At 29.8% G+C, this 23212-nt stretch overlaps 1 protein-coding gene across 2 annotated transcripts in view; it reads left to right on the top strand.

The window, feature by feature from the left end:
- LOC113387814 overlaps nt 1-23212 on the top strand; it is an 872338-nt gene that overhangs the window by 808180 nt on the left and 40946 nt on the right. For both annotated transcript variants that reach the window (XM_026625191.1, XM_026625192.1), the window contains one exon: nt 5009-5324. In XM_026625191.1, the coding sequence (XP_026480976.1) occupies nt 5009-5324 (316 nt within the window). The remainder of the gene's footprint in view (nt 1-5008; nt 5325-23212) is intronic.

A 23212-nucleotide genomic window follows, 5' to 3' on the forward strand; every position in this document is an offset into this window, starting at 1 on the left:
TAAAAGATTGGAAAATAAAACAATAAATATTGTTTCGAATATATATGAATGCCGAGTTGCAAGGCCATCAATCAAGCAAAGCGAATTTGTGAAGACATTTGAGTGCGCAATATATTCCGTTCTGAAGCGTTTTTATGGGCTTTGCGGCTGTTACGATTCAATTATTTTGTTCGATGTTCTTGCAAATCATACGGAAATAATACGAACTCGATGTCATTTTCGATACTTTTAATGGCTACGTTGAAAGTTACCGGTTGCCCAATAATTCTAAATGAACTGCAAACAAGCATTCGCGAACATTATTCGTTTGAACTTTAAGGCCACCAGTTAAAAACTGCAAATCCTTTCACATCAAAATTTGAGTCGATCGACAGAAAGTGGCTGGTTTGAAGACGAAAATGAACAAGGTATTAGCATTCACAATTAAATTTGGTGCATTCGAAATAATTACTTAGGATCTTAGGATAATTTTGATCAACATTAGAATTATCTATATTTTTACAGTACTCCACTACTCTACTATTTTTTGTTGGCTTATAATTTGATTCCTTGATGAAATAGTTTCACTTTAAAAATAAATTAGGTGACTTGAAAAGTCACTAATTTTTATTCATTATTAATTTATATTTTATTTAACATGAATTATCTAAAACATATGTGTCCCTACATATATGTACGAGTATGAGTATACGACTAAATTTATATAAAAATAATCATAATTGAAGTGAATTCATAAAAAATATTGTAATTGATTAAAACAACAATAAACTGCTATAAGTGTGATTACCTGTGATGTTGAAGAATATTATATTATGATAGCGCTACAAAACATATAATTTAATTTTTAATAATTAAATATGTATATTTATGACATTTAATTATTTGTGTCATTTATTTAAAACTGTTGCACCTTATCATTTTTAGAAATATGAAAAACATTATAATAAAATGGATTTTATTCCGCTTTCAGCAGTTAATATAAAATTTTATATATTCCTTTCCTGTATTTCTTTATTATTTGCAACGATCTATAAAAACGATATAAAAGTCCGTAAAGCTTGCAAATTACATCAATTGATAAATGAATGCGACATTCTAGAATGTCTGTATTTATAACATTCAAGTTTCTCATAATATTGAATGTCAAATAAATATCACTTTTTATGCACGGGTAGTATTAGAGCGTTATTATTTGCTTAGCAATTTATTGCTTAAAGACCTGGAGATTGCATTTAGAAATATAATTTATTTGTATATAAAATAATAATAAAAGAATTAAAATAATGGCTTGTATCGGCTCCCTTATAGGCAAATGTCGACTAGTCTTGAATTTGAGATACCGGGTTTGAGCTTTCTGTTTTCAAGCAGTAGTGACAACAGTTTTCACTTGGGAATATAGATAACAATATATTTTGAAGAGAAAATAGCCCTAATCTGGTATTGCTACATCAATAAATATTCATCCTATTACAGAAATGGTAATAATAGTTCAACACACAGAGGATAACTGTTTGGGTTGTCATCTATAGAACCGACTATTCTTGAGTTCTGATTGCTGTTTAAAATAGTAATAAAATGCTCTGACTATGAGTTGGATGATTTTCTTAACTTCTTGATGCTTGAAAACTGATACCGTTATGGTGATATTTTGGTAATTGATAATACAAAAATAATTATCGATTAGATTTTTAATTTAATTACTGCTGATACGCTTTTAAGCCTATATTACACATTGGGATGCTGAATGGGATATTTTATTCGAAGATGCTTCTAATACAGCTCAGCAATCAATCACGTAAGGTACGAGAGCTATTTTTCATTTTGATAACTAGACGTAACAGAATAGCATTTTTGTTTAAATTTTTATTTATATGTATAACACAGCAACACGTGTTCGGGTACCGCTAGTATATAATATAATTGTTATGTAGATTCTTTTTAATTTAAAAAAAAAAATGTTTTATTAATTTCAGTATAATACTAATTTATTTTTATTTATTGAAGTTTTTGAAATACCTGTAAGCAGGTGAATGCAGCTGATGCTAAACAATAAATTAAAATAAAAATATTCAAGCTTATTGTTAGTGACAAACATGTTTATAAATTTTACAGCACCAAAATCAAATTTTGTATAAGCCCCTCATCTCATATAAAATACATCGGATGTTGGTGAAATATATTAGTTTCTTCCGGCATAATATTCATTTCTAAGGTGAACTCGCGAAGTTATCAAGGCGCGTGCACGAATAAGCATCAATAATAACTTTCGGTAGCTAAGAAAGCAAACAAATTCCCAAGATGGACATGATAGGCAATTTTCGTATATGGTCACGTATTTGATAAACCGAATCCAATTTACCAAAATACCTCGTTTAATACGCCATTGAATCGCCCTCAACCGTTCAAATGGTACGTGGATTTCCCCTGAGGCAGCAACACCACAGCTTTTGCTCTTATAAACCACTTGAGAAAAGATCGGAAGGAAACGGCCGAACATAGAATAGAATGGCGACGCTTTTGTATCGCATCGTGTGGGGATTATTCTATTGTGCCCACTAGATTAGTTCCACTGTCAATGGGTCAATAATTGGGCGACCGGTGCTTGATGGCTCACTCGACGACTTGAATCGGTGGGGCGTTGGGAAGATTATTTTAAAAGTCACTTTACTATTACTAAATAGAATATATAGATTGGTCCTTAATATGGAATTTTTTTGCTCCCAGGGGCTCAAATGCTTCCCTGAAAGTTTTAGCTTTTAATATTAACTTTAATATAGTCCTACCCCAACCATAGTTTCTTGGTTCTTTTTCCCAAGTAAATAGTTACTTACTGATATATAAAATATATTAAATTTTTGTTATATTTTTTTTATTTATGATCAAAATAAACGAATACAATGTTATTCTAAAAAAAAATAATAGAAATTTACCCTTGTTATTTTCATAAGAATCTTTGGTCGTCTAGAATTATTTTAGAGCCTAAATTGAACCAACATTAAAAAAAAATCATGTTTGACATATTTGATTATTTGACTCTAATACTATATCAATTAATATCAAACAACAAATGTCTGATAGATTTTTTCGAAATTTGAGGTGTTATTAGATTAATTAATTCTATAACGATTTTAATTTACAAGTCTATCCGACATGATACTTTTATAATCAAAGTCTGCTTATTCAAGATATTATCAATATTTCAAGAATATATAATAATATAGTATATTTCAAGCATATATAGTAATTTATTTTTGACAGACAAAAAAAAATAGATTTTATCAAACTACTAAAAGATTTTATTGTTCTCTAATCTGTTTAAGTATGTTTATAAAAATACATTGCAAAAATTTATAATTAATATGATTAGGATAAATTTTAAATTTCGTCTGCGTAAATAGCTAACTTGGCTCAATTTGCGATTTAAAATTTTGCATTCAATTGTGTTGAATTAAATTAAATTGTTGAATGTAAAAGCAGTTGTTTTGATACATTGTTATATCGAAGACTAATTTTTATTTACTTTAATGAAATCTTTTGTATAATTCATATTAGTTGATTGAAATTTGAAAGCTTGTTTGGTTTTAAACTTTATACACCTGTGATTAATATATATATTTCATTACTTTATTTTATATTATTCGAGTTCATGTAGCTAAATTAAATAGTAAAACGTGGTTACAAATAGTGGTTTACGTATCTCGCAAATTTTGTTTTGCATTTTTTTGGTGTGGGCTAGGAACATCGTAGTGCAATTAGTATCTAGCAAGCTTAGAAACATAAATTGTCTGTTTGGGTTGGTACGATTATTTGCTTGGGGGTATAATTGTTCAAAATATGATTTGTGGATTATTATCAACACATCATAATATTCAGTAATAATCTATTTACACACAACACAACATTTTTATTAAAAATTTTTCATGATTCGCTAATGTTTTGAAGATTTTGAGCTTTCAAGTTTATGTATTCAGGTGAACAAATAAATATTAATAAGATTAATAAATTCGATAACATATATTATTATATTTGGTAATAAATTTGTCTTACACATCATTATTTCAAATTTAAATAAATAAAAATTTATATAAAGTCAAGTAATATTCAATTGGTAACGATAGTTATATATAAGTATAATCTAATATATTGCTTTTACTCAAATTGTTTGAACCGACTTCAAAGTAGTACTCTTTAAATATCATAAAGCTCATAAGAATTTAATTAGATTTTGAAGACTTATTAATACAGTTTTGTCACTTCATTTCTTTCAGTCATCTATATGAGTATTTTTCTGATTAGTCGTGGTCAAGCTGGATCATAAATGTAAATCAAACCTGCGGTTTTTAATATGCCGACTGAGCTAATAATTATCGGATTATTAAGATATTCCGTTGTAATACTTTAAGACGAAAATAATTTTTTTTTGATTTGCACAAAAATGTAAATGAAGTAAAATGACTAATTTTAAAATATCATAAAAATTTAGTCTCAAATTCTTGTTGTTTGCTGTATAAATTATTATCTTCTAATTTCTTAATTTTGGAAAAGTAATACGAAAAAAATCTAAAATTATGTCCTGAAATATGTTTTCATATGTTAGTCTTCTTCCAGTGATACAAGATCTTTTTAGATATTTTTTATGTTAATTTTTTACTTATTTTAATTTTTTTATTAATAACTAAATGGCTTCCCATTAATCACGTGCTGTTTAAGAGGGGGGGAGGCGTTTGGCTAAAAATCACCAAATATGTGAGGTGTAAAATATTTCTTTTTTTTTAAAAAAAATCAAAAAAATGATAGGATATTTTCTAGGTATTAAAAATGCTGCTGTTGTAAGGAGGGAAGGGGTGTATTTTTAAATATCACTACTTATCACTAAATGGGCGGGAGGGGTTCAAAGTTCCTTAAAAAAATCCATCACGTGATTAATGGACGACTTCTAAGTTTATATTTATAAAATAACATTTTTTGTTTTCACACATATTTACTAATTGTTTCTTTTTCCCTCCAGATGTCGCTGGCGCCACCGCCGGCCTTGCCGTCTTTTCCGCTACCGCTGCCGGGCAACCTCTCAGCCGCTGCGGCAGTCGCAGCGGTTGCTGGCGGTTCACCCGCAGATTCGGCGAGTAATAGCGCGTCGGGAATCGACGCTGACGCCTGGCCACCATTCTATGACGGTGGTCCGCCATGGTGGCCGGGCGGCGGTTTTGCACCGCCACCGCCGAGACCAACATTTCTCGAAGATAGCATAGTAGCTGACGGACTCACCACATGTGATTTATGTTCGTGGGCGAGAAGAGGACAAAGGGACGGGCTAATTACTGAAGGTAAGAAGAAAAAAAATTAGCATCATCTTTTGTTTTACAAATTATATATTTTTCATGAAATTTTGATTACACGAGAACAGCGTTTTCAAAAATATGTATAAATAATACATATACTTACATTATCAAAGATAGAAGTTTCTAGTGCCATCCAAGAAAGCTATTGTTTTGTTCATCTCGCTGACAGTATCATCCCGAAGACAACTTTATTATTTAGTACTTCGCGATACTTGTATATTTCCGTGACCTACTAAACTTTAAGTTTTCTTTGTCATGCTCTTTTGTAAAAAGGGGCTTTATGGAAAATCAGTTAGGTGATAAAAGCTAGTATTTTTAATAGCGGCGTACAGATCATTAGGTCATCCAAACTGTTCTTGTATTAAACTGCCTCATGGGAATACGAAACACGAGTGATTCTGATTTAATTGATTATACGCATATCAGTCATTGAATGATAATTATTGCAGAGATTGTTTCCATAGTTTTTAAGATAATTGCTATAAAATTGTATCCGCAATAAAATAATAATTCTAAAATATAGCTCATATGCGTCACGATTGCCATTTTTATTTCAACGCAGAAATACATAAGAATTCCTATAAGCTAAATTGACAATATTTGAGAGCGATGTCTAAGAAGAACTCCAATGAGATCTTCTTATTGTTAGTTTAACAATTGAAAAGATAATGATATATTGAAGCTAATCCAAGACTAAATCTAAAGGCCATTGACGTTTCAATCTTCTTTCGCAAAATGGTTGGATAATGTCGCCTATTGATGGGTTTGAATGTGATTCCAGTTTACATTTGTATTTTTCCTTAAATTCTTTGAACGTTAATTGCATCGTTTTTATGTTGAGATCGCTGTGAATGATTCTCTGCATTATAGCTATATTTGATTTGTAAGCACATCCCTAGAGCTCAATTCCATAGGTCCAGTTTGGTTTAATGATTGATTTATATAGCAGCAACTTATTTTCAACGATTGCCAGTCTTAGAGGGAATAAATATGATAAAAGTAATGTGAGAACACGACAAATCAATGATTCCTTTTCCCATTCTTACCATTACCATTTTATCACCATTAGTTGCGTTTTTATATCACTTTTATGCATTTTTCTTCGGAGCAAAACTTCTGCTTTCATGATTCCTGGTCCTGTGCTTCGGCTTTCAGTTCCCTGTAATTATCTCTTCGCGTAAGTCATCAATTTTCTGCATTTTACTTCTCGACAATCTTTTTATTTTCTTGTTTTTGTATTTTACCTTCGACGACTTCGTATAGGAGGCACTATTTTTGCAAAATGGATCCAATCCAGTTTCCTGTACTTTTAATGCTCGCGCTCAGTAGACCATTTCTCTTTCTCTCTTTCCTCTTTCTTTACCCATTCTCATCAGAACTTCTTCATTTGTTACCTTATCCGTGTTGTTATCTTCTTCAATCGTCTCTAGTAGACTTCTTTTTTCACCCATTCTCATCAGAACTTCTTCATTTGTTACCTTATCCGTGTTGTTATCTTCTTCAATCGTCTCCAGCACCACATTTCAAAACTCTTTAGATAGTTTTTGTCGGACTTTCTTAGAGTTTACATCTCTGATCCGTAATGAGCTATGTTTTAGGCATAACACCTCATTTTGCGCCTCTTCCGCAAGTCGGCATTCAGCTTGCTAATAACCAAAATCAAGTAGTATATTTAAACAAATTATTAATCTAGATGTGACTTCATCTACAATTGTCATAATATGGTCATAATTGCAATATAAATAAAATATTATAATATATGAATTAAATGCTTTGCAAAATGTATACATGTTATATTAGACAGAACATTATTAACATCAAAAACATGTATAATACCAGACAATTGTTGCTATTTTTTAATTTGTCTAGTTTATTGATGTCCATTATTTTCTTATTCAAATCTTAACTTCTTGCATTGTTTGTCAATTTAAAATTATACATTTTGCGTTATATAAGTTAATTTACAAGTGCCTTTCCGTTCTTTCTCGAATATATCTTATATAGTTCGAAGATTAGCTACTTAGAAATTTCGCGAATGATCACTATCTGATTACAAAATAAACGTGGAACGTTCAGCTCCATACAGTTGACATAAGATATTTGAGGATTTAGTCCTACGCATCCAAGCAAGATAAGCGACCCAGTCAGCTTCCTGGTGCGATTTCCGACTTTGATAAAAGTAATGACTTGTCACAGATGCCACGTGAGGTTGGCGAGTTAATACATTCCTAAATATAATCGGATTTGGAAATAACATTTATTTAAAGATATATAACAATAACATTATGTATATGTAAAATAACGAGTATCTACTATATAATATTCAATGGAAAAATGCATTATTTGTGGTGAAATTTATATAAGACAACTGACGAGGGGAACCTCAAACTTACCCTTCTTGGATTTTGATGAAACTTTGCATGAAAAGTTCAAAATATTTTTGGCCTATGATAATTGGTTTATTTATAAAACTGAATTAAATATGGATTATGTATGTGTTAATCAGTATATAAAAAGAATATTATGTAAAATGTATACGTAATGATTTATTGATATTGATGGTTGAATTTATTTCAACCATCAACTTAATATATATCCTTGTATAGTAACAAATAATCCATTATCTTTTTTTCAATATTTTTCTGCCACATCCAGAAGCCCTCGGCCGCTCTTGCCGATTAAGATTAAATAGATCATGTCCAGAGCAAGCAGAAACCAATTAGCTTTAGACAATTAATCCATTTATTTTTCAATTTAAACGAAATTAATACTGGGAGATCAGTCTTTTCTAATCTTGTTAGGTTTGTAAAAATAATTTAGCTTAATTAAGTTTTATTTAATCTTGTTAAAATCTTGCTGTTTTTACTTGAATTCAATTTTCTCTCAGAATAGTTTATGATAAATGGCGGAATTGGTAATGCTCTTTTCTTAATTGAATTTTTTTTCATCCACCAGATAGTAGACTCATAAATTTGTATTAAAAATTTTATTGGATGTGGAAGCATACACAATCGCATGAAAAAATATTTGTTTGCAAGTATGTCCAAATGAATAAAGAACAGAATGTATAAAATTATAGTGGAACAAAAATGATTTCTCTATTAATATTTATAATTACTATTATGCTAGATGAAATTTTTCAATATAAAGTATAAAATTTAGTGTTAAAAAATTCACAATTATTTATTGATCGTGCTTTAAAGTTTCAATCGGGAAATGTTCATATAATTCTGCAAATTGTACAACTAATATAATCTGCTGGTAATCAGAATGTTTTCATAATCTGATCTAAGCCTGGAAATGTTGTATTATATTACTACTTGAAATAAAGTTATTCTCATAAAATTTTTAATAAAACAATTGAATCGAAGGAATAAAATTATGTTATTCACATATGCAAGTTCTAATTAAAATTCCAACTAATAAAGTATTTGCAACTAATTTTATATAAATACTATTACAGAAGTTTTATAACAAAAATAATCTGAACTTACAAGTAAGGTTCAGAGTTTTTACTCCACGATACGATTCCATTTTCATTTTGTTTCCTTTACGGCAATTATAAATATATTTTAATTAGATTCATAAGAAATGTAAAAGAATGCAGTTTTCTTTCTGGCATGAATAATTTAATAAAATTATCCTTGGAAACAATGAATTAATTGTTGAAGCTAATATAAAATTCAAAATATTTTATATCTTTCTTAACTTTTTGTAATATATGTGGGCTTATTTTGCGGTATATTGCTTATTCAGAATTATTTATTACAATAGTAAAGACGAAGGAAAATTATGTATTTATCTGTTAACAAATTAAGTAGTTTAAACTAGGTGGGTTTCCAATCTATACAATAATTTTAATTTTTTTATGTTTCGATTCAATATATTGTAGTTGATATCATAGATTTCACTTTACCTGCTAAATATAGGTATCATGAAGTTGTTGAGATTATCATGGACCAAATTTCTACAATTCGGTATATAACCTCCTTAGTATTGTTTTCTATTTACAACTATCTACATATAATAAATGATCAGTCAAGATCAGATTAACGTACTAACGTTGGCTCATACCTAGATGTAAATATTACACTAATGCATTAAAAAAGTTTTTTGAAAAATTTTTTTATTTGCTGTCGACGTTTCAGAACTATGAATGTTCCATCTTCAGGACATCTGTCAAGAAACATAATCTTCATAATGTCCCCTCTTTCACAATTTTATTTATTTTATAAAAATCCACTAATCTTTACTATTTTTAAGTATCGTTTGTTTAAATCTAATCAAGATCATGTTTCTTGACATATTTTTTTTTAGTTTATTGTCCATAGCAAACTATACACAGTATATTCAGCTATATATTATTACAGGTATATAAATTTTTCTTGTATCGTGTTTTTTCAGAAACCTCGTTCTTTCACCTTTAGAAAATTCCTCACCAAGAGGTACTCCTCGATCTCAACAGCTTTATTACTGAGAGAGCTATTGAGATCATTTTAAATGCCTTCGATGAATTTTATGTAACGAATATTTAACATTCATTAACTCGTCTTCTTTTTCATTGTCCGACGTAATCGAAATGACTAAGTGTAACAGATCACACATTATTCTCTCGCGAGTTGTGGATACTTTTGTTAAATGTCCGACGTATAGATGGTCCATCGGTTAAGGAATTGCTTTCTTAATATTATAGTCGGAGAGTTGGTGGTAATACACATAAAATGATCTACATTTATATAATAAAATTTTTACTTCCAAATAAAAATACCCTTCCAATCGTTTGAAAACGGTTCAAGATGATGATGCTCCTGAAGATTCAGATGTTGACTTTAACGATTTTTTATTACTACAATTTTTGTAATATTAATGCATTTGTAATTGATGCAGCAACGTCTGGTGAAGGCTATTTTTTCTTGGAAACATATTTCTAACTATATTTCCAAACGAAAACTGAAGTCAGAGATGATTGGCCTCAGGATGGTCAAGACGAGTATCGAAATTCGAGCTTCTGATTTTAATCATTTTATAAGCATAAAATTAGACCAGCATAATACTCTATATTTGTAGGTAAAAAAAGCTTAACATAATAATATTTGCATTTAATGTTGGAATTGCATATGCTAAAATGCAACCAATTTATTATTTTAAGTTATTACTAAAATACAAATGGAATTAGGATTGATAAGTTAGTCTCTTTAACTTTTTTTGGCGATATATAATGGTCTTATAGAACTTACTGAAATATTACGGCCTTATGACAAGTAGTTTAATTTCAAAAATTCATCAAAGCTTAAGAAAATGAGTAGTTTTTTGACGCTTGTTATAATTAAAATTAGACGATTTACTTAGCATAATGGTAGAGAACTTGGTCTTAATGAACATACTAAACTATTAAAGTCCAATGGAAACTGGTTCAATTATAAAAGTAGTTGATTTTTCAAACAAATATGTTGGTATAATGTGATTTTAATGTCCATTTAATCTCTCTATTCTTTTGACAATACTGGCAGAATGTCTTAAGAGCAGTAACAAAATTTTTCTGTCACCAGCTCCGTTCTTATCCGATGTGTTTCTGGATTTCAAGAGTCGAATGGTTTCGTGATCGACCGTGTAATGACTCGAACGACTTGGAAAATTATTCACAGAATTTTAAATAAGGAAATGCTGGTTGTATGGAGCGGCTCGATTTGATCGCTTCGCGTGTAACAGTCCGTGTTATGTGATACGTGCCAAGGGATTTTTTGTGATAATTGATCAACATGACGGCGAATGCGTTAATTTGAGTGTAAATTGACCAATATATTGGAATATTTACATATTTATTGAAAGCCGGATGACATCGACCAAGTCTCACTCAAAATTTATAAAAATGTTTGGTTATATGATTGTTCATATTTTTCTGAAAACGTAGATTATCTTCAAATTTTAATTACCGCTACACTAAATAGTCGTAATATTTTTGAATATTGAATACCTCACAATATATGATAAGTGAACATTCATTTAACTTATTGTTTTGCAAATATGACAAAATAGAACTCGCTACCATAATTACATGGACGAATGTAATTACTTTGAGAGATGCTTGATTGAATTTTCATATTGAGTTGATAAGGACCTGCAACGGATCTTAAATTTTACTGAGCTGATATTTTTTTTTAGAAATGAGCTTATTTAATAGATTCTCTTATTGAGTTGTATTTTCGAACTTCAAATTCATACTCCATGTTATGACACCAGATAGATTAAAAAGATAAGCACCGAGATGCTGCCAAACTATATTAAATTAGTACACTTTGTTTATATTTTTGAAGGACCATATATAATTAGATAATGGCTTTATCAGGCAGATCAAATTAGAATGATGATAAATAATTTTAATTGTTGTACATATATTTAGATAAAGTAATACGTTGGTATACAGTTTAGTTATTTCTTGTTGCAGGTTTGAATGTTGATTTTAGACTTGTTACTTGGATGAATTTTGAGATATTACTGATGATACATAGCTGAAATTTATAATAATACTTATTACAAAGATTCTTTATTATCATATTATTTTTCTAATATTTTCTCCTATTTAAGCGACATTCCATTACATTTTTGTCTAATCAGTTGTTGATTTGCCATTTGTTTAAATCAAGTTCAACGAAAAATAGTTTCTTGGAAGGAAGGATTAATAATTGAGCGTCTGCAAAGGGCATGATATATTACAACGAAGGATTAGGTTTTATCATTTTTATCCTGTTAGAAAGGTATTAAAATATATTTGAATGATTTAGAACAGGGTTGAGCCTTAGACGTTTACACACCATGTATATTTTTTTAATTTGGCCTTGCATTCAGCCACTTACAATATAATTATACTATATATATATATATATATATATATATATATATATATATATATTTATATCAACTGTTCTTGTGTAACACATAAGCTATTATAAATGAAATTAACTTGTCAATATCTCTATTTGACGCGAATGAATCGAGTGTATGATGTTCTACCACCATAAAATAATGTTAGCAATATAATAAAGATGTAAATTCAAAAGAAAATGGTAAACTTATTATGTGATAAAAGTCATAAATAATAATAATCTAACAAGTGTTATATCGTGACAAGGCACTTAATGCTACAAAATTACGCAAATGCATAGTTTGCTTGGTAGTGCTGATAGTTATTTATCAATGACATATTGTGGGAAAATTTTAGAATAGTAATTGATAATGGAAAATGTATTTGATAAACTTTCAACTTTTTAAATATTCAATGATAAGGGCTTTCCCGTGGCTTAGAGGTTAGAGCCATGGGTTTCTAGGTTTGATACCTGCTTCGGTCAGCCTGATGTCAGTAGTGATAATTATTCTCACCTAAAAATGTAGATATCAATAGATATCATTGAGAAGTTAACAAATCCCCCAGCATTTCCGGACCCAATAAAATGTCATCAGCATTATAGTTATCCTAATAATAAAATCGTTGGATTGTCATAAAAAATCACGTCATTCACAATACCTCATCAGTTCTAATTGCAATAACAAAAACAGCACATCACTTATCCAAATTCAGTAGCCAACTCCTTAATAACAGAACTATATATTAAAGAGAAAATCGCCACTTGATCAAAGTCATAAATTTTCCTAATGAAGATTGAAATAACTTCGTTATTATTTATAAGCAAAAGGTAAAAATTATATAATTATCATCAAAATATTTTTAATATTATAACGAATGGAAAAACAACTATTGAGTAGTTTTTCCAGCATGTCAATATAGTATACAATATGTACTTTTACGGCTGACAATTGTAAACTCCCCATTTTTTTTTAAATGTCCTTAACTGGACAGGTGTAAATAAAATAGAGAATAAAAACAAATTCTAATTGCTGTTAATAAAAAAATTCAAAATATACTTTATGTTCCTACTTCAAAAATATGCATATCCCAGTTTATAAATTTCTGTATCTCATAAATTCCTCAAACTTGTAATTTACATTTTTTTAATAAAATCTACATCTCTATGTGCTATGTACGATGTAGATAATCTTTCTACAAACTTCTGTTTCCAATCGAATGTATTTTCCCAACTGTTTGATTTAATATTTATCAGCAACTGAACAGAAAATAGATTGGATCATTTATAAATACCTACTCCTGGTTCAGGAAAAGAGTTTATTTAACCCAATGGTTTTCTTAATGTGTAACACAGTTCTAAAAGAATCTCATTGCTTATTAAATATTAAAAAGGTCTTGAAATCGATAAAAAGTGTAAATAAACTCAGTCTCGTCGTAACACAGCTGGTGTTAGATAAAAAGTGTATAATTCAAAGAAAGGTCAACGTTCGGTCCTTAACTCTTTTTCGAAGTTTTCATTTTATTTGGTTTTGTCATATGCGGTCCGAGCTTTCTTCGGATCGCGTGTAACGTCGAACGTTATCTAAGTGATAATAACTTGCCGTGGAGTAATAAATCGTATGATATATTATAGGACATCTTACCATCTTATGTTCGTGTCAATAAGCAAATGAATTATGTACACCAGTGTGCAGTGTATTTGTATATTCCAACAGGCGTTTTCAGGAAGTCTGAAATCGATGCAGAGATCATTAATAAATTGAGCTGTCGAGTTGATAAGATCGGCTCGGATATCATCTAAAGTAGCGATCGAATGATTTAATACTTTTACCAATTTTCCACGACAATTGTTTTGATAAAATACCGTAGATGGTTTGTTATGACAAGAATTTTTTTCAAATATATTGAAAATATATTCAAATAGGCTAAGACAATTTTAACTATAGTAAATGTTTTTCCACGTGGGTTCGTGGTTAGAGATCTGTCTTTCCGACCAGAATGTTCCAAGCTCGATACCCAAGGATCAGTGACATCGATTTTCACATGATAATATAGGTGGAACTGTGTTTCCATCTGAAAATAGCATTCCTGGTATTGGTGCATCAAATTATAAAATATCGGTATTAGTGAAATTTATTAAAAAATAATATGATTAAATGTTAATAGATGAAATAGAAAACAAGATCTAAAGTCCCATTAATACAAAAATGCATAAATAATCATAGTTTAGAGACGATTACAGTTTACGACATCTTACCAAAACTTTTTTATATATTTTTAACAGCGATCAAATTTCTTTAAATTATTGTGCTGTCTTCTTAAACCATGTGGCAACCCAAACAGTTGTTCTATCTTATGTGAAGCATTTGTAATTACAGTACTTATGTAAAACTGATAATATATTGATGTCACAATGCCGGGTAACGGCTGTTGTTACTTGGGCACATATTGCTATCAATATTTTCAAGTGAAATCATATCTCACTACTGCTTGATATCAGTCTGTCCGTGGGAGGTGTTGAACCTGGAGAAAGGCGAAAACTTGTTAAATAAAACATATGACATATGAATTTTGTAATTGCACAAAGAATGAGTTTTTTTGTTGCTCTACTATCTAGAATTTTCAAGTATCCATAAGTAGAAGTCTGTTAAAACCAATTTGGACGTACGGAATACAGCTTTGGGGAACGGCGCGCGAATCCAACATCGCCATAATTCAAAGATTTCAAAACTAAATTTTGAAAGAAATTATAAACGCACCCAAGTATGTCCCAAATTGGTTGGTTCATACTTATTTGAACATATACACTGTTAAGGAAGAAATAGCAAAAATCAGTCCGAAATACAAGGATAGAATACAGAACCACCCAAACATCATGGCCAAAAACTTAATAAAAAACCATGGCATTGAACGGCTTAGAAGAAAACGGCCCCTTTTTGATATTCTTCAGTAATCCTATAATATATACAATTACTCGAAGGCTTTATTTAATTTTTTTACATCAGGACTATATCTATAAGCTAAACATATCCAACCTCGAATCGGATCACCACTGGGTGACTATTCAATCTTTTTTCCTTATTTAACAAACTTAATAGTTTGTAAAATCGAAAGAATTTCCAAGTCTATTTCAAAACTATTCGTTCTAATTGGTTTCATGTTGCTTGTTTATTGCCTACAAATGATTGCAGTTCGTATATAACTTTTATAACATGAATTATTATGCAAAGATAAAAATCGAAAGTTTGTTCAATATGGAGATGAGTATAGTTCAATATCGAACTGATTAAATCCCCAATCCGATTCAGACAAATTAAAGCGATAGATTTCTATTATTGGTCATTACAATTTTTTTACAAATTACCTAACCCACTACATCCAATCCTTACCAAGTTTTTTTAACTAATTTCATTCCCATGTTTTTTACAATTTGGCAACGGTAAATTCAAAATCGAATTTCTCATGACTACTGTAAATGCACCTGGTGCAGTACAGCAGCAGTTCAAGTCGCGTGTTATGTTCAACATCCATTAAAATCGGAAAAGGAATTGTTATTGGAAATCGCATTTGTCGTTTTGAGTTGAGTTTCGACTCTGTTCCTGTAAGTGATCTGATTTTATATCTGTCCTGCGGGTAACGCTCTCGATTCCGAAGTAAATCGAAGTTGGCGCCCTGTGTGGCTCGTTTATTCATAACATTGAACTATATAATATATATTATATGTCTCAACGTATATGACATCGACTAAGCCATAATTTATTATTGGATATGGATGATTTAAACATACAAATTAAGATTCACCGTTCTGATATGTTTTAACCAGTTAACTCTGATTGACGAGTATACACGACGTAGAGGTGTGGGAAAACTTTGTGTATTGACGATTATAGTCATCATTGGTATAAATTGGTGACCATTGGCTATTTGAATTGCATTCTGAGATAAAAACAAAATAAAACATATACGCAAATTTCAAGATGTTCAGAATGTTTTTAGGCTCGGTATAAAACAATCGAATAAAAAACTGTAACCAGTTTGAGATGAGTCCAGGTATGCTTTGATTGAAAATTTTACTAGTTTTTATGGGAATTTATTTATGGGCTATGATAACGTTTTTTAGATGTTAACCAAAAATATGATACCAGAAGAAGTTTATTTGCTAAGATCTATTCGCAAAATATCACTCTATAGGAAAAATGTGAATTCTTACTTTTGCATGCAATAAAAATGAATTCTGATGCGTTTAAGTGGTTTAAATGATGATGGTCAAATCGATAATGTTTAAATGGTAAAAAAGAGGTTGAAACTAATTTTTTTTTTATTTATTTGTAGAACAATAATTAAACGAAATTAAATTGAACAATAATAATTAATTTAATTACTGTACTTTCCGTTCCTTTTTGAAAACTTTTTGAAACCTTTGAAAAAAAATTAGATTGACTGAGAATTTGATGAATGTGACTGAGTGTGATAATTTTGAAATTTAAAAAAAATTGACTTTTTTGAAAAATTTGTTATTTTTATATATCTTATTTATTATATTTTGAATTTTTTCAAGATTTAGAACTTTCTTCAAAGAAATCTCTGAAACGTACGTAAAGATATATAAAAAAATTGATTTTCGATTTTTTGCGATGACTATAACTTACCCTACGGGAAGTGAATAATTCATTATTGTATAAATACAAAAATAACTTTAGATTTCTCTAAATTTAATACTAATAATTAAAACTTATATTCTAGATATTTAATTTTTTACTAAAGCACAACCTGCAACTTAATTTATTTTTTGTTTAGTAAATGTCTTCTACAAGTGTAAAATTAATTGCAAAAATTACAGCATCTTAAACTAGAACCATCTATTATTTTAAGCTAGACTTAAAAAATCATTAGCGTGTTTTTAAGAAGTATTTACTGGATTAAGGAAAAGGATTTGAACTAAAAATTTATTACAGTAATTTATAAAAATGTCACACTTTACGAGAAGAAATAACTTCTGGTGCTTCCTTACCAAATACTAATTTTTTTTTAGAAAGTAATTGCAAATCATTCTTTTCTTCCAATACTGCAATTTCTTTGTTACAAAATAGAAACAAAATCTTTGATTTGACAAGTTTACATTTTTTTAACCTTATGCAAAATATAAATAATTACTCCACAACAAATTCCGTGCAACGGCACGTTAATCATCGAATTACAAACGAAAGTTGTTGCAATTAAATTAATGATAAATCTCTGATCGAAAGTAAAGAGCTGCTCTTCGGCCAAAATTATTTATGATGATATAAAACACGACGGCCTGATGTAATGAATCTGATTGACCGCAATATCAGAGTACGGTGTTCCCAACCTACTGTAGATATATTGATATATGATGGCAATGTTGCATTATAATACATTGCACTTAATAATGTGAGGGTTTGTGGAAAATATTGAAGTATAAAGTAATTGTCATGAATTATATGTTTGCGTATCTTCAGTTAGTCTACACAGGGCCGGTCCTACCTTGAATGCGAATCATGCGAAAAATGCGGGCGCACGTCTTAGGGGGCGCCATCACGAGATTCGGATATAAAATTTTTAATATAGTTATTTCAATATTATTAAAAAAAATGGCACGCACGCGCTGAGGACCCCCTGAGTCTACAGGTCGCACATTTTCTGTGAAAAATATCTTATGAAAAATACTTATATAATTATAATGCTTTTCATTTTCTTGTTTCGTTGTTTACTGTACATTTTTTCACACCTTGGATTATTGTGATATAATATTAGAATAAACAAATATTCGACCTTATAATACTTTTTTTAAAACTTTCACATGCATATTATGATAATGATATATAGTAGTTCTAAAAGTGGGAAATTCTAAAATATTAGTTTAGTGATAAATTTTATTTATATGTGAATTTTAAGGTAAAAAAAATACTTCCAACTTTTCTATAACAATCGAAATGAAATTTGGGCTGGCTTTATTTATATATAAAACTCATGAGATTTATTTAATACCAGTCGGGCAGAATATTTCGTTTTGTTTCAAATAAAAACCCATTGTTTGCCAATTTTTTTTTATTCCATATAGTTTTCTTCGAAGAACATTATCCAATTATAGCGAACTTTTAGCTTTTCTATAACAATCGAAATGAAATTCAGTCTGGCTTCACTTGATGAGTTTTATTATCAGAAATTCGATAATGGTGATGATTTTTAATTTGATGCAAAAATACCTAGTAAAGGGCGATTTTAATTGGAAACATATTTCTATCTTCATTTTTAAGGGAAAGCCGATGTTACTAGTCGTCATTATCTTGTCTGAGGTGGGTATGGAATCAGCCATCTTCTGTTTGGAAGGACATAATTCTAACAACTGAGCTACGGGATTACTTAATATAACAATCGAAATTAAAAACTATTCTGGGAAATCGGTAATTATATTTATAAGAATTTGCCAAAAATTTTAAATCTGCTTAAAATAGGTTCCTATAAACTTTCATTAATAATATTAATTCTTCTTCAATAATTATCAACTTTTATCATAAACTTCTCAATTTTACTTTCCATTGGACAAATATGAACTGTTTCAATTACATCATTGCTTTTCACTACTGCTCTGTATCAGGCTGGGTGTCGATACTGCAACCTTGATTGGTATCAACTAGAAATATTTCTATATTAAGATTTCCAATTTTACTTTCCATTGTACAAATATGAACTTTTTCACTTACCTCAGCTCTTCACTTTTACTTACCTATATCAGCTCGTCGTACATGCATACAAAGCACGTCGGATAAGGATTACACTAAACAAGCACGGACTCGGAATAATGACAGGCCTTGGCACACAATGTTAATAATACCTATAATTAAGAACAATATTTTAAAACAACGGACCCGCTTTGTCTTAAAAGCAACAGTTTGTCCCGCCGTGTGTATGCACTTCGCCAACACAATGCATTTTCTGCACTTCTGCAATATCGGCGGGCAATCAATCTCGCACGTTTGTAAAAGTGAAGCCATATTGGACGTAATAAATTTTTATTTATCATCATCGGCTTTATTTTTTATCGTATTCTTATAAAATCAACATACGGATTTATTGAAAATTTTGATTGTGATCAGCGCCTGTGGGAAGGGTTATAATCATAAAAGAAATTTAAAGTAAAATGTATAAAATATACAAATGTAACTAGTATAAATTATTGATATTTTAATTAGTCTATTTATAAATTCAATATTATTTTGTTTGCACTGTATGAATGATTTTATACCTTTGAGATGTATATTAAAATTGATGCATCAAATTAAGCACTATACTTTTCTCTCCATGGAGTGAATTCTAATCCTATTATTTTTTCTTTTTTCATGTAACAATAGCTTATACAATTTCATTGTAGCTTGATTACTATTTCAAGACTAGACTAGACTAGAAGTATGACATCGTGTCTTAAGGCAAATTGCTGGAACTTCCCGCACGGTAATAAAATATTCGAATTGGCTGAACCAACCTTTCCCAAAAACTCTTCAGCACTAATCCCCATCAATAGCAATCCATTGTTTTATCAATCATTCAAATCTGTTGAGCGGTACTCCCGAAAACGTCGACGAAAAATTGTATCCACACATACATACAGACACATACACATCTATTTTTTCTCAATTATGCCAAAATGTTCAGAAACGACTGAAACGTTAAGATATACAAAAATTTTCATTTTCGATTTTTGGCCCAGTACTATAACTAACCCTGCGGGAAGTTGAAAATAAAAAAAGAGTGCGCGTAAGGTTCAAACGCAATCGAAGTAAAACTTATTTGCTACTGTACAAGATGGCATTTAAGTAAAAATAAATATATCATATAACAATTTTGAATAATGTTTATCAATAATATGGTAACACTCGTGATGCACACATTTATTAGTGTCAGCCATTATACACATTTATATAATGATGAATTATAAATTATAAATTATCTATTTATAATAGCAATAAAAATATGTATAATATTTAATAACAATAATGCAATTAAAGTCATACTTCAAATATGACATGATCGGTTTGTCATTGTAATTAGCATTTAGAAATGAACGTTCATTAGAGAAATAAAGTAATTGCTGATTAAACAAATATTATTTTTGCAACTTCACTCATCATGTAGTTATGTTTGAAGAACTTTATGTAATTAAAATTAACATACATTCATTGACTGCTTGTATTTTTTTACTTTCTCTTTGGCGATATAATCTCATTCTTTGAACAGCTGTAATATCTGTCTTGTCTAAAAAATATTTTCCATCTTAATAACTTCAAAGATTTATAGAAACTACGAATAATATAGAAATAATTTCTAATCAATAAACTTACGTTTAGTTCACGGCACAAATGTTTAATTTGTTTTATTATTTTCAAAAAACAAGTATTAAAAATATTCTTCTGATTCAGGCATTTTTTATTAAGTACTACGATGTAACTTTAAAATGTTTATTTATCTATGCCGATTTCCTTGTTGGTATTGGTACGCATACAAATTTGATGCCGCTACGCATACACTCGGCCGTAACGCACTTCCGTTGCATTTGTAGGGATTTACGCCCTAGTCGTGCCTAAAGAAGTTTTACTTCAAAAATATGCATACGTTTCTAGAAACTAAAGATTTCTGTGCGATATAACGCATTATGGTCAAGTAAAGTTTCTCATGATAAAAAATTTTAAGCAAATATCAAATTTATCTTTTATATGAAAATCAAATAACCAAAACCAATAATCAAGTACTGTATGTTTTTTCAAAACTTTTTACGGAGATTTAAAGAATAATTTTAGGAATGTATGTGACTCCTGGTCTTTGAAAGATTTCAATATAATTCTATGTCATAACTAAATTTCCAAAAAAGTAGGAATAGTAATAGAATATTCAGAAACATTTTGATAGGAGCATTAAACTTATCTAAATGGGTAAGAAGTTTCATGTTATGCATGTGCCTGAAAAGGTTATGAAACTATTTCACATGTGACTCATTTTAATTAGCTTTTCCTTTAGTGCAGTGTTATGATAATACTATGCTATTGATCAACCAATTTCGCCTGTATCCAATTTCAAATGTCGTTCATGATCTAAAGTTTATAATCAACGCATACCTATTTGTTTGAAGAGCGTTGTCGGTAATATTGTAATATAAGACGAATCAAGTTTGCACAATGCGCTGTCAATCTATCCTGCGAAATAATTGCACCATGGGTGAATTGCTTTGACAGTTTTACGATGCCTGGCTGGTAATATTATTATGTGAAGTATGTCATTTTTCTTTATTAACTTTAAAATAGAAAAGTTTATGGTGGTCTTTCACCAGGGTGCGCGCATAAACGTAAATAGCGAAATCTTCCTCAGTTTTCGATTAAATGTCCACGAGTAACTGTTGTTTTTAGTAGGAAAGTATTCACATAGGATATACCGTTAGGTTGGCATAATATTTTCGAATTTACAATAAATTCGTGTTGCGATTTATTAGCTTAGTTTTATCACCTTCACCACAACTTAGAGGCTAATTCTCGTACTCTAGGATAGAAATGTTATGGTAGTCCTTTGTGGAATATATTCGTATGAGTTGGTAATAACGAACTGTCAAAAAGCTATGTATTTGCTGTGCAATTATACGTTTTACACAGAAAACCTAACTTCATTGCGAATAAACATTGGTACGGAACCCATAGAATTGTAAACAAAATTATTCCTATTATTAAAATAGCTATAAAATATGTGATAATTTGCCTAATGATCAATTTTGACCGCCAAATGTCATTTTTTTACTTTTTTTATTGGATCTCCAGAACCGCTAGACCTGCCTTCCCAACTACAAATAAAATATTTTTTGAATCATTCAAATCGGACACTTCCCTCAAAAATTTAATTACCATTGTTGGCACTTTTTTCCTGTATCTTCGGAACGGCTGAACCTGCCTTTGCCAAAAACTAATCAGCGCTTTTCCTTATAAATAGGAATCGAATTTATTTTGAGTAATTCTAATTGGTTAATCCGTGTTCACGAAATCGTCGGCGAATATTTGTGTCCGCACATACATACAGACATATATAAAAATTACTATAAGTTACCCATGCTAGATATTTTTGCAAAATGTAAAATATATTAAATGTTGAAATTTTAAACAGTATTTAACATTCATTTTAAATATGAGGCAGATGGCATGAATGCTATACCATACAAATTGTGAAGTCATTTTTTGAATTTAGTTTTATATAATCTTCGTTTTTGTAATTAATATACCTGAAAGGTAATGACTAACTGATTTTTCATGTATTTTCGTACTATCTTATCTTTTTCCATTTTCACTAATTAGCTTGGGAAAAGCACATTGTGTAAAATAGAGGCGTATTAGTTGACGTGGATGCTATAGCATTTATCGTATATAACGATTAAAATATGATAATCTGGCTACCCTTATAAACGGGTTTTAATCAAAATTCATATATGACAATTATGGACTGATTCTGCCGCATAACAGATCAATGTTATGGCAAGGTTAGGTTATGAAGAACCTTCCATACAAATTCGTTGAATAAATCCATGTGGTTGCAGTGCAGTCAGGCGATTTTCTCGGGTTGTCAGATAGAAAACATAACCTAGAAACCACACAAATGTCAAAAAACGATGTTAGAAAACGGGGTCTTTCTGACTCAGGTTCATAACATACGAGTAACGTTGCAGTTTATGTGTAAATCACCTGAATGCACAGCAAATACATGACATTTTGACAGTATTCAGTATGATTCAGTAGCATAATGTATGGAAAGCGTAACTTGGTCTTGCCATAACGTTTGTCTGTTAATCGGTCTCTCTATTTAAAAATAAAATGACCGTAACTTTTTGCTTTTTGCTGAAACTGTAACTGTTTGCGAAAGTGTTAGCATCAGTCTGTTGACCTCTGGTGATAGTATATATGTATATTTAAAATTTAATCAAATACATATTAATAATTTGCTCAATTTGCTCAAACATTGG

Source organism: Ctenocephalides felis, unplaced genomic scaffold (assembly GCF_003426905.1).
Source record: "Ctenocephalides felis isolate EL2017-DRISC unplaced genomic scaffold, ASM342690v1 CF-g0.4_SCAFFOLD_03572, whole genome shotgun sequence".
In the NCBI taxonomy this organism is placed as follows: domain Eukaryota; kingdom Metazoa; phylum Arthropoda; class Insecta; order Siphonaptera; family Pulicidae; genus Ctenocephalides; species Ctenocephalides felis.